General features: G+C 48.5%; 1 protein-coding gene across 4 annotated transcripts in view; it reads right to left on the reverse strand.

The window, feature by feature from the left end:
* LOC138181622 (kinesin-like protein KIF26A) overlaps window positions 1-14,802 on the reverse strand; it is a 260,347-nt gene that overhangs the window by 21,802 nt on the left and 223,743 nt on the right. For all 4 annotated transcript variants that reach the window (XR_011173549.1, XM_069116612.1, XM_069116614.1 and 1 more), the window contains exon 7: window positions 7,174-7,362. Coding sequence is in view for 3 of the 4 variants with exons in the window: in XM_069116612.1 (XP_068972713.1) it covers window positions 7,174-7,362 (189 nt within the window). In the remaining variant the exon portion in view is untranslated. The remainder of the gene's footprint in view (window positions 1-7,173; window positions 7,363-14,802) is intronic.

Here is a 14,802-nt window from a genome sequence, read left to right on the forward strand (position 1 = left end):
CGTCTATTCCACTTGCAGGACGCGTTCTAGTAACGCAATATTGGTGCTGCCGCGTGGAATACCAATGAAACCGGGAAGGGTCGAAAGGGGAGAAGAAAGGGGGTCGTCGATGCTCGTGGTCCAAGACAGACTTCTTCTTCGCCGAGGAGGAACTTCCAGTTACGCTTCTCTTTCCTTCGTTCCCATTCCTTTCCCTTCTTGCTGTTTCTTCTTCTCTTTCTCTCCAAATTCACCCTTCTTGGCGAAATGTAAAACTCGTGTAAGAAAGTTCGAAAAGACGCTACGGGAAAAAGGAGTTCCGTTTGCACTGGGGTGTCGCCGTGAAGAAACGCGGGACCCTTTTAATGGCTGGAAATAATCGAATGACCCCCTCTCCGCGAATCTCTTAATTCGCAAGTTTCCAGATGCCTCGAACGCCGTTAGTGTGTCGGGGTGAACGAAACAGGTGTCGCAGCCGCTTCCATTTTCCTAAACCCTGGCACTTTCGTGGATTCGTTGGAGTTTCTTTTAAAGCGCGTGGCCGATTCGTTGAACTTGGTTTACTTTCGTATCGAACCTGGGATCTTACGAAAACTTTTTGCATTTAACGAAGAAAGTATACGAAACGAGCGGAAACGCGTTGTAATTCGTATGAGATGAAGTTTGTCGATACGGTCATTGGCATAGACATTGATGAAGTTAGTTTACGTAGCGGAAAATCACGTTGAATCAGCGTATGATGTAGCTGCCAACGATGTCCCTAGCATAACATCCGTCAGTGCAATTACTATCGGTTAATTGTGTGAACGTTACGAAAATCACGTTTGTTGATTGCGTCGCCATGTCGATGAAAACTGGCCATCTAGATAGTTACAGTCCATAGAAAAGATACTTGAAACAATAATTCTAACAATTGCGAAACAGATGAGATAACATGAAAATGTGTCAAATATAATTGCAAAATCAAAGAAAAAGCGAAGTTTCTACGAAAACCTGAATTTGCTCGAAACATACGATCTTCCTAGAGTATATACAGGATGTCTAGAATTTACGTGTGTATACGATTCGATAGAATGAAATGTAACTACGAAATTACGTATACAATTACGTGATACCGTATACTCGAATCATACACGACCGGTTGACACTCGGCCGATTTTACGACCTCTGTATATTGTAGAGACCATTACCTGCACCATTCGAGGAAAGTAGGCGGTTTACCATTTGCATGTAGACGCAGCTGGCGCGTGCAACATCGCTGGATCGTTCGATGAAAACCATATCAAAAACAAACAGACCCGAGAGGGTAGTTTTCGCTCTCGTTTCGTCGTGTCTACGAGCGACGATGCGTGCGGCGATCGTGCATGTACGCGCGGAACGCTCGCACTCGTTCACGAGCCGATAATTCCGAAAATTGCGTCGCCATATGCGTGACATCCGGTTTTTGTTCACCGCAGCGTGGTTCGTTCGGCGACTTACTCGCTTATAAATAAATTCCGATTCGACCGAGCTGGCCGATCGTCGCCGGAAATATTCGACGCGGACCGATTCACCGATATGCTCGACACTCTCGTGGAATATTGGACGTTCCAGCGATCAAAGTGCGTTCACGAGTGACAACTATTTCAGCAACATCGCGAGAAATCGCTCGTACGAGAGAGATCGAGAGAGCGCGCGCGCGCGACGATGATCGGTTCTTGCTGCCCTTTCCTTCTAAAGTATAGCAGCTCAACACGGTATTTTCAACTCGTCGACTTCGTCGAGATATTCCGCGTGACGCGTTAACCCCCGGGATAACAACCAAAGAACTTTTTATCCGACGCGTATTCGAAGCGTCGCGGTAAGGCCGATCACGAGTTTGTCAAAGCGGAAACGTGGAAGGGAGGGTGCGAGCAGATATGGAGACGCGCGAGCGACCTCGGTAGTCGGTGAAATATGTCGCGATTTACACGGGAGATTGGCGTCATTGACGCCTGGAAAGTGAGCGAGACAGCAGGCTCGCGTCAGCTTGTTCGAAAAGCAACCACGCTACCCCAACAGCGAGGCGTGTGCGGTGACTGGTCGGATCAAAAAAGCATTCGGAAAATCCAACGCTCGGTTTGACCGATGCAGAATCGAAATCGTTAGTAACCCTATCCGCGTTTCGTTTCCAGTTCTCTTCCGGCCCCGCTGGCCGGCCTAGCTCGTTCTCCTCTTCTCACCGCAAGTTTCCCAACCGCTTGGAACAGTAATTGTTAAAAATAATTAACAGAGTTCCGTCGAGACTGTTTGAAAAATCGTTCCGTATAAACAGGGAAAAATTACTTTTTTTTCCTAACGATTTCGAGATGGGAGAACGCACGAACGAATCGGGCAGCACGTAGCTGACCGAAATCCACGATCTCCACGAGAGTGACGTCTCGCTTTTGGGACGGCTGACGCGTGTCAGACACCTGCCAAACTTCATCAGGGGTTTCGGAAACCCAGCTCGTGGCCCGAATTAATCTTACTGTAATATGGAAATGCATCGTTCGGACAGACTATGCGAAGATCCGGTCGGACGGATCCGGACACGAGGCAGAACAAGGAATATAGATGCGGCCAATTGGGGTGGATCCGTTCCACGGGCCCGTATGATTGGTTTACAGATTAGCATGACTCTACCGTTAGAACGTCGCTATCAACCCCTATTCGAGGGCTGCTTATTCATTCACTGGACAGGATCCGGGATCGACTAGGTTTTTCTAACGTTGTCCAAGTGCGCATCGATTACACGGCGATACGTTTTCAAAGAGGGACACGAGACAGACAGAATGCCTGATCAACGCACGGGTGCAACATAGTGGCTGTTGCGAGTGTAGGAATAATGGCGAGTCTGACTATGACGCGGCCAACGAATTCTGATGAAACGCGATGCATTTGCTTTGTGGATCGATCAGCCGTATATAAAGAAAAAAAAAATAAAAAAAATAGAAAAAGAAAAAAACGATTAACCAAGAGGAAGCGCGCGGCACGAATTTATTGGTTCGTCGAGCGATTTATACGTTTGAAACGGTGGTGAAGCGTACGGTGTCATAAACGACGATAAATATACGAAATAACACTGCGTAGATTAAACTGCATTCGTTAAAAATACGTGCACTTTATTCCCTATAATCCGAACTACGTTTATTCCCGTCGAAAGGTAAAAACACAGACGATCCATCCCCAGGAACGATTGAACCGCAAACCCTGCCCCGCTTTAATTTCGCGGCGAATAGGAGCAGGGTGGAGCATAATTTTTCGGTAATCTCCATAATCGAAACCAGGCGGCAAATTAGAGAGGAGCGGCGCAAAGGTATCGGCGGATTCTTTCCTCTTAATAAGAATTCGTCGGCCTTCGACTCGACGATTTAATAAGAATCCGGCGTCGATACGCTTCGAACGGCTAATCCCGTCTGCGTGGAGCAGAGGAATGGAAGGAGGACGCGCAACCGATCCATTTTCGTCGGGACACTCGGAAACCCACCGAGGAGAACGAGAAGCCACGTACCGTGAATTTCCAGGCGTTTCAGCGGGGCCCGTTCGATTAGCATTCGCTGGGAAATGAGCAATAGATCGAACCGTGCCGCGAGAGAAGGGAATACGCCGTTGCTTGTAGAGACGGAGAAAGTACGCAAGCGCGTACCAAACCGTACACACGCGTACGTAATCCACAGCGTGACTATTAGTCGTAAGTCAATAATAAAGCCCTTGTCCTGCACCGACCATAATGGCTTCAGTGAATTATTCTGTCCAGGATGCATTGTCCTAGCAGATCGTCCGCGGGGATAGAATTGTCGGCGGCCAGCGGCAATATATGCAGTGTACACAAGCGTAAGATCTCGAACGGGAACGCGTCTAGCCCCGGCGTATTCACCTACGGAGCCCCGTAATTGAGATGGATGTTCAATTAATTTGGCCAGGTTTCATTTGCACACCGAACGGATCCGTGAGCGTGCTCAGGTTCTAGCACACTTCGCGTCCTTTTCCTAGACGTTGTCGAGACACCTGAGATCGACAGCCTTTCGCTTCAGCCTCTGTTGACGGATAAGTATCCTGACCAAGCTGGTACGAGGTTTATTTCGCGCTCGAAGATTATTCCGTCATCAGACGAGTGTGAGCTCGAGGATCGTCGAGAACGTGTATGGAGGCGGCTTTGTGTCACGGAAACCTGCGATCTGTTCGTTAATCGAATCGCGTCTTTGTTCCGTGTCGGTTATCCATGGTGGTAAAAAATGAACCGTACGAAAGAAGAAGGATGGAATTTAAAATTTCAGCACCTACCCTCTATCCTCTAAGCAATTCCAAATGCAATTTTCTCGGAAAAATTACGCGGTGCAGAATGTTTGCATCGTGAATGTAACCGAATTCGGAAGTTTCGAGTATGGTACTTGGCAAATTGCCGGCTCCGTAAGCGGCACCACTCAAGTGTGTTCGGGTAACAACGCCTCAAACCAAGCCACGCAGCAGCACAGGCATCGAACAAATTGGAACCTCAAAGACATTTCCCTTCGAAGCATCGTGCTTTCTTTGGCGTCTTTTTCCTCGGTGCCAGTTCCGCGGAAATAAACTTACAACGAGCGTGAAACTACTCCTGCGGTGGCAACCTGTACGTGTCTATTCTTCTTAGGTAATGGCCGTAACTCGCGAGAATGAATGGCTCTGACAGCGAAGGATATTACGAATTTATCGACGATTCCACGCTTAGTCCAAGTAATGCGGTTTTCTTTCGCGTTTCCTTGTAGCGATATCAGCCTGCCAAGAACTTTCCTCTCCCCTTTTTCCACGTTTCTTTCGCTTCGCGCAGACGGAAGTTCAACAACGCCAGTCTTTTAGAAAACTTTGAACCCAGGCTGACATTTACAAAACGCTACAGAGCAGATGTCAAATTCGTGTCAAACGACGATTCTTTTCCAAGCAAAATTACTTTCAAGATAAATACTGTACGAATTCGCAATGTATTAAAGAGTCTCTCTTGATCCGTGCAGGGCAGATTTCACGCGTTCCGAGTCCGTATGAAACGGCGCAGCGGTGCCATTAAACGACCAATGGCTTCTATCGACGATGTTAATTTACGACTGACCCATAATCAAGCTAGCGCGGTCTGTTTGCGCGTCATATTGGGACACATTTCCACACAGCGGTCGGGCATTCGCGGTTCACGTATTTGCGGACGCAGACAGCAAAGGTATCCGCTGGTCGAAGATTATCGGTCGACGGGAATTGCGGACGAGGCTGGATTACATTTCCCGTGTGTGTAATTCCAGCCGGCGAAATCCTCGTTTTTGAAGGCGGTCGCGTTGTCGACCAATTACAACACGCTAACGAGGTGCTTGTCAATCAACCAGGATACCAATCGAATTCGTTCGAACAGACCGAAGAAAAAAATCCACCTTTGCTGATTACGCGATACGAATACGAATACACTGGACTATACGTTTGAAATTGTTTAAAATCGTTTGAAATCTCGTTCTATCGGAAAACGTAAAGAGAATTATCTTAAACTACCATCGTCAGCCAATCGCAACAGGCAAACGAAAAAGATGGAAGGGGCGAGAGAGATACTAGTTAAAGATGAACCACTTTGGAGTCCGGATCGGTTGGTCCTGAAATATTCACACGGCGCCGTGCTTGTCGGCTGGTTGTCGAAAAGGACGAACCGTCCCCTAGGACGAGGGCACGCATTCTCTCTACAAGTTTTCTCCCCGTGAGTCTCCCCCATCGGCCACAATTCGACTTCGAGGTTTGGCCTCGGTCCGAAAGAACGCGCTCGTTCGGAGGAACACCACCGTGACGCACACGATGGACAAGCGAAAGAATCAAAAGGAAAATAGGAAAGGGACGGAAAAAGAAGATAAAAAAGGGAAAGGCATAAAAGAGAGAACGAAGAGCCATTGTAACTTTGGATGACAATCGTCGCGACGTGGACATTTGATCGAATCAATCGATTGCTTTGCATGGTTCTTCTAAACAGTGGCGGATAGGGGTGTGAGTGGCGTCAAAGAGCCAGAGGAACGCGCCACAGGCGGGGAACGAAGGGCTGGCTAGTCCCTGGAGAGGACTGGCAGCAGCCACGGAGTGAGACAGAGAGGGTGCCGCGGAAGAGAAACCGAGAGAGATTCTCGGATGGCGAGGGGAGTCGCCGGGAAAACCGAGTAGCTCCGGGTTCATTTGAATCCGACGCTCGATAATGTCCCTGGAGAGCATCGAAATATCTCGGTGCACGTATATACACGTCCGGGCTACCCGGCATGCATGCATCCCGCGATATTATAACGCCCGCCGCGCTCCCCGATGACGTTCGCCGTGGCGATGTCGTTCATCAATGCCACGGCAATAAAATTCGCCGCGGTAAGCGTGCGAGGGATAGGAAAAAGGATCGATCTAACTCGTCGTCTTCGGCACTGCTCGACGGGAGACGCTGATCGATCTGATGCTGTTTTTCCATTTATCTGGAACCAGGATTGTCGAGAAATGGGGAAAACGTTGCGGAGGAAACGATGATTTACCAGTGCTCCGTGATTGGTAGAATTTTGTATGCGCTCAGGGATATCGTTTCACGAGAGAGGAAGACGAGAGGAGTGGGGATAAGGGAGAAAGCTCGCGGGTGAAAGGCAGCTTGGAACGCGCAAATTCGAAAATAATCACGACTATCGGAGTTAGATCGGATCTCCTCGCGCTTCTCGAAGAACGAGAAGTCACGAGCAAGAAGCAACGCCCGCCCGAGGGTTCGAGGGACGAAGAGAGATCGGCGAGGTTGGATTTTCCTGCCGGGAGGTGGAGTTTCGAGGTCGGGAAATTAGTTTAGTTATGCGCCCGGCAGGAACGTCTCCTGCGTCTCTAGGATGAGTGCGACTCGACGACGTACCACGTAGACGTTTCAACGTTCAGATTTCTCCGCGTCTCGCGCGCTTGCTCTCGTCCTTAATTTCCTCCAGAATTCCTCTCTTTCCATATTTATCTTCGCAGCGTTGCTCGAAGGAGTCCGGTGCCAGTCCCCAACACGCGTGGAAAAACGATTCTTCCCGCTCGCGATAGAGGAAAGACCCCGTGCCATGGAATTCTACATTTTCTAAAGGAGTTCGAGAGGCAATCGAGGAGAAGAGCACGATAAAAATCGCTGTTTCTGAATTATTGGGGACTCGCAAAGGGAATGGAAGAAAGGGGTTGCCGAATGGAAATCATCGAGTGTACCTGAGAGTCCTCCTCGGTAAATATCGCATCGAAGGCAAACATTTTCGGTGCTGCCACGGTCGGCCTTCGATCGTCCGCCGAAGAGGATTGTCCAGCCGTTGGGTCGACCAGCGTCACCTGTTTCTTCCTCTTGTCCGCGTTGAAAAAGCTACCGCCTTCTCCGGGTGACACTTTTAGCATAACTTTCACCTGCAAGCAAAAAAATCGAGCCGTTACTTAAAACGATGTTCGCGATAAAAGAGAAGTTGTCGAATCTATTAATAGCGTTTATAGGATCGTTGATCCGTCGTAAACGTAGTAAAGAGTAGTTGGACGAAAATAGATCGTCCCTCTGTAGAAAAACGTCCAGCGGATCCGCTGAAATAGGTTAATGTTACGTAACGAATGAAATCTTCTTCCGGGCGAACAATAGCCTCATCAGAATTATCTGATGGACAGCTTCGGCCCGGAAAATAGACGTCGGGTCTAGAATTACGACGACCCACATTAACCGACCTGGTTCAATGAACCACCATGCTGCTTCTCTTGGCGTTTAAAGCAGTCTGGGAGAAACTAATACAACACCGGGTTGATGAACTTTGATAAGACCAGACGCGTAACGCTTCGTGCCACCGTTCGTAGGCTCGCTTCCGATATCGTCGATCTGATTCGAAGGTTTAAATGATCGACGTTGATTCGACGTCGGTTAGAGACGGTATCGATTTCAGACTTACGAGTGGCAAATTACACAGCTGTCTCGAGAGACTAATCTCACTTTGAACCACTCTATTCGAGTTTCGTGCTACGCCGCAATACTTGTTGGATAATTGTTACGTAACGCGACTGAAGTGTCCAGAAAGTGATACACTGCGTGCCGCAGGAGAAAGAAACGTCCATCTTTAATCGAGTGTATCGTGACGAGACACTGAAAATGAAACAACAACGGCGGGAAGTGGATGCATGGACGCGCTCATTAAAACTGCGTTCGTAGCTCGAAGATCGATGTTACATCGGTGATACAGCGGACAGGCGATGCTGCATCCGTTTGGTAGGCCGTTCAGGAAATTGCGTTTCGAGATTTCGTTCCGATTGCGGCGCACGTTCTATCTTTTGCATACGGAACGGCCTCGGTTCAGGACACCGAACTACATGGGAAATAGGCGCGCGCTCTCTTTCTCTGCTCGCCGTTCGTTTCTCAACTCCTCTGGATACCTTTTCCTTTTCCACGAACGCCGGACGTCTCAGTACGTAGTAGTTTACCGTGAGAAGACCGAGTGCTAGCGATCGAACGACCGGAAATAAAATAGTTCCTTTCCAGTCTTATTGAGAAAACTCTGCATATCGATTACCTCCTCCTCCTCCTCCTATTCTTCTTTTTTTTCCTTTTCATCTCCCGTTTTGCATGTTACTCGCGCGAATCACTTTGTCTTCCTGTCTCCTTGCCTCCCTCTTCCATTCTCTTCTTCCCTTTGACCCACGTGCACATATATCTCGTAACGAGGCTGATTTTGGTACTGGATATCTGTTCCGCACGAACGACTCCAGGAATCGTGTTCTCGAGCCGCCAACGCGGATACATTTCCGTTCTCTTTCCACCCTGTTTGCCCGTCGTGCGCAAGAATGGCCCACGTGAACGGTAGATTTCTCTTGCCGGACCTTTTTCGCATCCGTCGATAAAACACGAAGAGAATTCCAGCTAAATCGGCGCTCGCTCCAACGATCGGGAAAACTTTAAAAGGACCGAAGTTAGCCGCCACCGATTCGCCGCGTCCTCTCTACACGGGACACACGCGCAATTTACACGAATTAATTGGTCCCGTGGACCATCGGTCTAAATACTTCCGCAAACAACTTTTCACGTCTCCGTAACCACCACGAAAACTACCCGAATAACATTTTCCGAATAAAAAGTCGGAATGTAAATGTAAATGCACCGGACCAAGAGCAATGCTCTCCGTTGCTAACACGACATCTCAAATTGCAGCCACGATTCTTTGTTGGATAATCAAAGACAACGCGACGCTACACTCGCATAAATACTAATAAATAGTGTCTTCATCCGACGTCCTCGTACATCTTCACAATTTACTCCATTGTAGTCTTCAATCTTACCCTAATGATCCCTGCTGGGCCGTGCCTAGGCATGCTGCCAACTTGTCCGTTTCTATTCACCGATTCTCTAAATTTCACGGCTCCCTGCCACTATCGCTATAACTCTTGCCTTTATCTCGCATCCACTGCCTTCCAAGGCCGGTGCAACAACCTTCGCCCCTTTGTTCGAGTTTTCTGCTCGGTCGCCACGGATTACCCGCGTAAATCGTATGCTGATTAAAGTTGACGCCGCGGTTCGCGATTCTCGGTGTTCCACGCTGTTTCTTTGCAACGTACACGTGGGTGCAATAAAGAAGATATCATCGTGATTGTCTCTATCGGCGAGGTCGGAGGGTGGCCGGTTCCGTTCGGTGGTCGGAGGCGTTGATTCGATGCAGTTTCTCGCTTTTAACCGAGGCCCGCGTCGCTGCCACCGGAAGCGGGCCCGAGCCGGAAGGTCGCCGTTAATTTCTCAACGTCCAAATGGGAATGAGTCGCGGCCAGCCTCATACACCGGCTGCGCTGTCGTTTTCCGGACGGACGTTAAAGTATAGGAATGTTTTATGGCAGTAGAGAGCATTATCCGCCAATTTACGATCTTGCTCTTGTCGCGCAATCGTGACATTTCCTCTGAACTTCGGTGCAAATTCGCGTTTTGCTGTCTCGCGAGTCCCTCGTGTCTGGCGACATCGTTTTACAGCGTTCGATCGTTTGTCACGTCAAAAGAAATCACTCGAGTGTCGCGATCGGGTCTCTTGAAACGCATCGATAGCGTATTCTTCTTTGGTCAAGGATCATCGAACACACAGCTTCGATGACGAACAGACAGACCATGAGAGATTCTCCAGTTCTCCGTGAAACGTACATTGTAGGTTAATTCGGAAAAGAACGAGTCGCGAAAATGCTCGAGGTCGCCTGTGTAGTTGACGCGTGAAAGACTCGAAACAATTCTTAGGTACACGCGGATGAAACAGACAGGCAACAGCAAGGGAGAGACAAATAAACCATCCAACGTTCCAGCCGATCGACTCGACGCAAATAACCGGAATTAATCGAACTGCGCTTTGGCTTTTAATCGCGACAAGAGCCGGCATCGCCCCGTTATAAGAGAGGCGAAACGCAGCCCTAGGGGGATTCGAACTTCGAAGGCGAATGTCATCAAAGCGATTGCGAGACGCAGCTTCTCTCTCTCTCTCTCTCTCTCTGTCCCTCTGTCTCTGTCTGTCTGCCTATCTCTCTCTGTCTCTATCTATTTCTCTCTCTCTCTCTCTCTCTCTCTCTATCTATCTATCTATCTATCTCTCTGTATCTCTCCTTCTTGCTACACGGAGATTACACGACGATCGCGCAAGATAATCTAAATAATCATCGTCTGCAGGGAAAACGCGATTCCTTGATGGCGGGCAACCCCTTCGTTAAAACGGTAGTAACGTCATCGACGAACGTGGCCCGAGGCGAGCCGCTCGTCGATCGATTTCGGCTATTAATGCCTCTCTGTCTCGTATAACGACTTTATCCGACACGCTTGATAAGGAACTTCCTCGATATGCTTGCTTTCCCCGAACCAACGAAAGAAGTTAATCCACAGAAAAGTTTCTGCAATGCCACTGTACGAGCGAATTTTACTTTACGTGCTCTTCGGTTTTTTAATCCAACAGATAAAATCCAGTGACGAGATACTCGGAATACCGGCTGTGTGTTTTCTTTTTGAAATTTATTCGCGTCGAATCCAACGCGAGTTGTTCGAAAATACATTCAGATATTATTATTTCGCAGCATATCCCGGAGCTTCGTCCAGGGATGGATTGTGAAAAACATGATTAACGGGACGTCGTTCTGGAGCGTGGCATTGTTTAAAGAGGAGCCACGTCAACGTACCCAGCGCGGACGTAATCGATTTCCGACGTGTTAACGATTTCCTGCCTGTAATCAAATTCCCGGCACCAGCTTTTTTCCATCACACGAGACCTGCGATAATGCAGCGGTGCATTTATGCCACTTCGATCGTAGTTTGGATTTTTCATCGGCCCGTGCGGATTAATTATTCGAGAAACTATACGACACGGCGTGCTTTCGAAATATCAAACAAAAATCAGGTCGATAGGTCAGCGACGTAAATTCGTTTCTTCAACCTATGCGAAGATAATGATTTCTTATTGTAAATTTCATCCTTTCTCATTATTTGACCGATTTAAATTAACCTCGATCAAATAGAAAATGTTGGATGAGTCTAGCTACGCTTTTGAGTATGACATTTAATCAGGAACCAAGAGGTGCCGACGTCCTTTAGCCAGGTAAACACTCATAAATTCGCTGGAATGACGAGGAACAGGAAGATAGTTGCGGCAACTTCTTACGCTCGAGCGCGTAGTTATAGTTTGATAATAATTAGTCTAAATATCCAGGTAGCGGGATGTCGGGAGCTGCAAGTTTCTGATTTACCAGCCGCGAAACTTCGCCACATCCAACTCGGCTCGACTTATGGTCGAACGTCGAGCCCGTTATTACGCGTTCTCGAACGCGAAGATAAAGCGTTTGATAACGAGAACTAGCCGGTTACAGACCTTTGATTCGACAACTCGAAATTTAGACGACCGTGTAAGAGACCTTGGAAGCCATCCCTGCCTTAAGGGACCGGTTATCTGTTCCAGCTAGACGCATAGACGTATCTAAATACTCGGCCTGGAGGCGAACATCTGTGAGTGAAAGTCTAGGAGAGCGGAGGAATTCGTAACGCGGAGAGCTTCGGGCTATTCGAATGAAATTTGCGTCGCAAAATGGGTCAGGGGTGGGCCGACGCCCTTCGTCAGGGGCGCGGCCGCCGACAAATGTGATTTTCCTGAGACGAGGACGCAATCCACCGACCCAGCGAACCTTCCTCTTTCTCGTCGAGCAGCAGGACTCGCTGAAACGACGTAATTCCGAGACACAGAATGCTACCAGCCGGATTTTCATTCCCGAGGGTTAGCTACTACTCCAACGTGTAATAAAGAAGCATACATGATAAATTGACTATCACAGTTACAGGCGAGCAAAAACGTCCCCTTTCATGCTGCAGCAACCCTTCGTTTACACCTCGTCCGGTTCTTTATCCACCTTTTCTTCGCTTTCCTCTTCGGCATTCACGCTGCTTACCGAAATTCTCAAATAACCTGCCGATTAAAAATCTCTCGTGGTTCATACGCTAACGAAGCATCAGCTGCAAGTTTCCTTATTGGTCGGTGCGTCCCTCATCTCGCGGTTGTCGTGGAATTTCACGATTTACCAGAGGATTATGATGTCGCGCCAACGAACCTGGTAACGCAATACCTCCGCGGTTGTCTCGCTGGCGTAGCCAGTAGCCAGAAGGTTTGAGGGAGTTGCGAGGGGGTGACCAGCGGGTCGGTTAGGGTTGTCAGTCAAGCAGCGATAGGAGGTACGGCAGAAGCGTGCCACACGCTACTTTAGCGTGACACGGCTTCTACACAATGGTGTAGCGTAGTAATGGCTGTATAATGGCGGGTGTACATGTTATAATATCGCGGTGTCTAGCGACGTGAAAAGGAACAGCTTGAAACGCGCGGTTTACTTAGCTGCACTCGCTTACCGGCCCCTACCTGTTCCACCCTTCTGCGCTGCTCTGTGACGCTCCGTCCAGTGGGAAGGGAAACTCTTTGAAACCGAGCGAAGGAAAGTTTCGAACGAATTTCCCCTTTGATTTAATTGCCGAGGCATCGAGAGGAGGAGATTTCGAGGACGTTGGCGGAATGAAAAGTCGAGCCGTGGAATTTAAGCAGAGAAATCGAGCAGAGGGATTGATCCGGTTCTGTAGCTTGTTATCACAGCGAAGAAGGTGTTTGGTTGTAATTAATCCGCCACCTACGGCTGCTTACGCGTGCGAAAAAAGGTTATTCGGCGATAATCCCGAGTTCGGGCGCGAGATAAATGTCTGCTCCAGTGGTTCGAACGTTAAGCCACCGGATTATGCCAACCCAAATACGAGCAAAGCAGCTTGACTAGGGTCATGAATTATGCGTGTCATCAATTCCCTTTCTATCATTCTCTGCCTGCTACTTCAAGCTGCCAGTTGAATCGGAAAAACTCGAAACTCTGTCTGATTTATGTGGATTAATCCGGCGAGAAATTGTCACAAATTACGTCCCAAAGGTCTGAAATCTGTAAACAGATTTTACGAGCGGAAAGGAAAGTTGCGTGTGGTGACCAGACGATTTTTCACCGAGATGTCGATGGCGAAGATCGAAACGGGACGTGATAAGAGAGCGAGTTGCTCCATCAAGCAGAAAAGGAGAAGAAGATCGATGATTCGATAAAGTTGCATCTGCGTCGAAATTCGATAAGATATTACCGCTTCGATCCTCGTGAGCTTTCTGCAACCTTCGTGATATTGACAATCGAATCGCATCGATACGTTCGCTCTTCTCCGAGCCATTACCAAGCTAAATAACAGCACCGAAACTTCTGCCTCAACTTATTCGAAGAAACATCGATTCTCTGTTCGCAACTTTTCCACCTCGAAAAGTCGAGAAAGTAAATAGGATTTACAGACAGGAGATCCTTTCTAAAGCCACAGGGGTGTACACGGAAAACAAACGGGATCGAAAAGGTAGAGACGAACCGGGAACAATCGTGGCCGATATTACTGGGAACGTTAGCAGATATTGCTCTTCGATCGTGCGTAGTTCCTTTATTATTTTCGTTTCCGCGGCAATCTTTCCGAGGAATCGACGGCCCCGCAACGGGAAAAATAGCCTTTACGTCCGACAGGAAGCGAAGCGAGGCACGCCACGAGCTAAGAAAAAGGAAGAAATTGCTTTCCAAAGGTAAACTAATTTCGGGTCACTTCGTTCCACCGAGAAGTCACCCCCCGTCGAATCTTTTCTTCTCTCCCTCCCTCTCTCTCTCTCTCTCTCTCCCTCCGATCCTAGTCGTTTATTTCCTCCGTTATCGTTGTCATTTTTACTCCTGGTTCTCATCCCTAACCCCGCTGACCCAATTTTTCATTACGAGACGGGGACCGTCGGCCGCGGCCGAGATAATCGTCTAGCCCGACGAAGCAACCGGCAGAGAGGCTGGTCTCTTCCAATCCCGAATGCAAATGAAAGTGGAGCCAAGGATCCTTTGAAGGACCCTTTCATCCTTTGAGCATAATGGCGCGCACCAGGAGGTCCATTAAGACTCCTGTCGGTCGTTCCACGGTGAAATTTTTCGTCGTGCCTCGGAAAATAATCAAAACGGGACTCGGCGTTGCCCTGACCCTGACTCTTTTCTATCTTTATTCCCTCGTCGCTTGTGATCGTCGTCAACGACCAGTCAGACGAGAAACGCATCTGCCGATAAACGTAACCGCGAGCCAAGGTTTAATGTCGCAAGACGACGTCGCAAAGACGCAGGCACATTGTCGTCAAGATCAAGGCTCGTCGTTTTTCCGGAATCTTTTGTAAGTTCTGTCTTCTCGTCTCAATAGATACAGCCATCGAGCGTATTCCTTTATTCACCAATGATAAGTTGTTAATCCGATACGATAGAAATTACCGGAGAACGCGTGATTGATCGTCGCGA

The sequence above is a fragment of the Bombus flavifrons genome, chromosome 7, assembly GCF_040668555.2.
Source record: "Bombus flavifrons isolate JBK064 chromosome 7, iyBomFlav1_principal, whole genome shotgun sequence".
In the NCBI taxonomy this organism is placed as follows: domain Eukaryota; kingdom Metazoa; phylum Arthropoda; class Insecta; order Hymenoptera; family Apidae; genus Bombus; species Bombus flavifrons.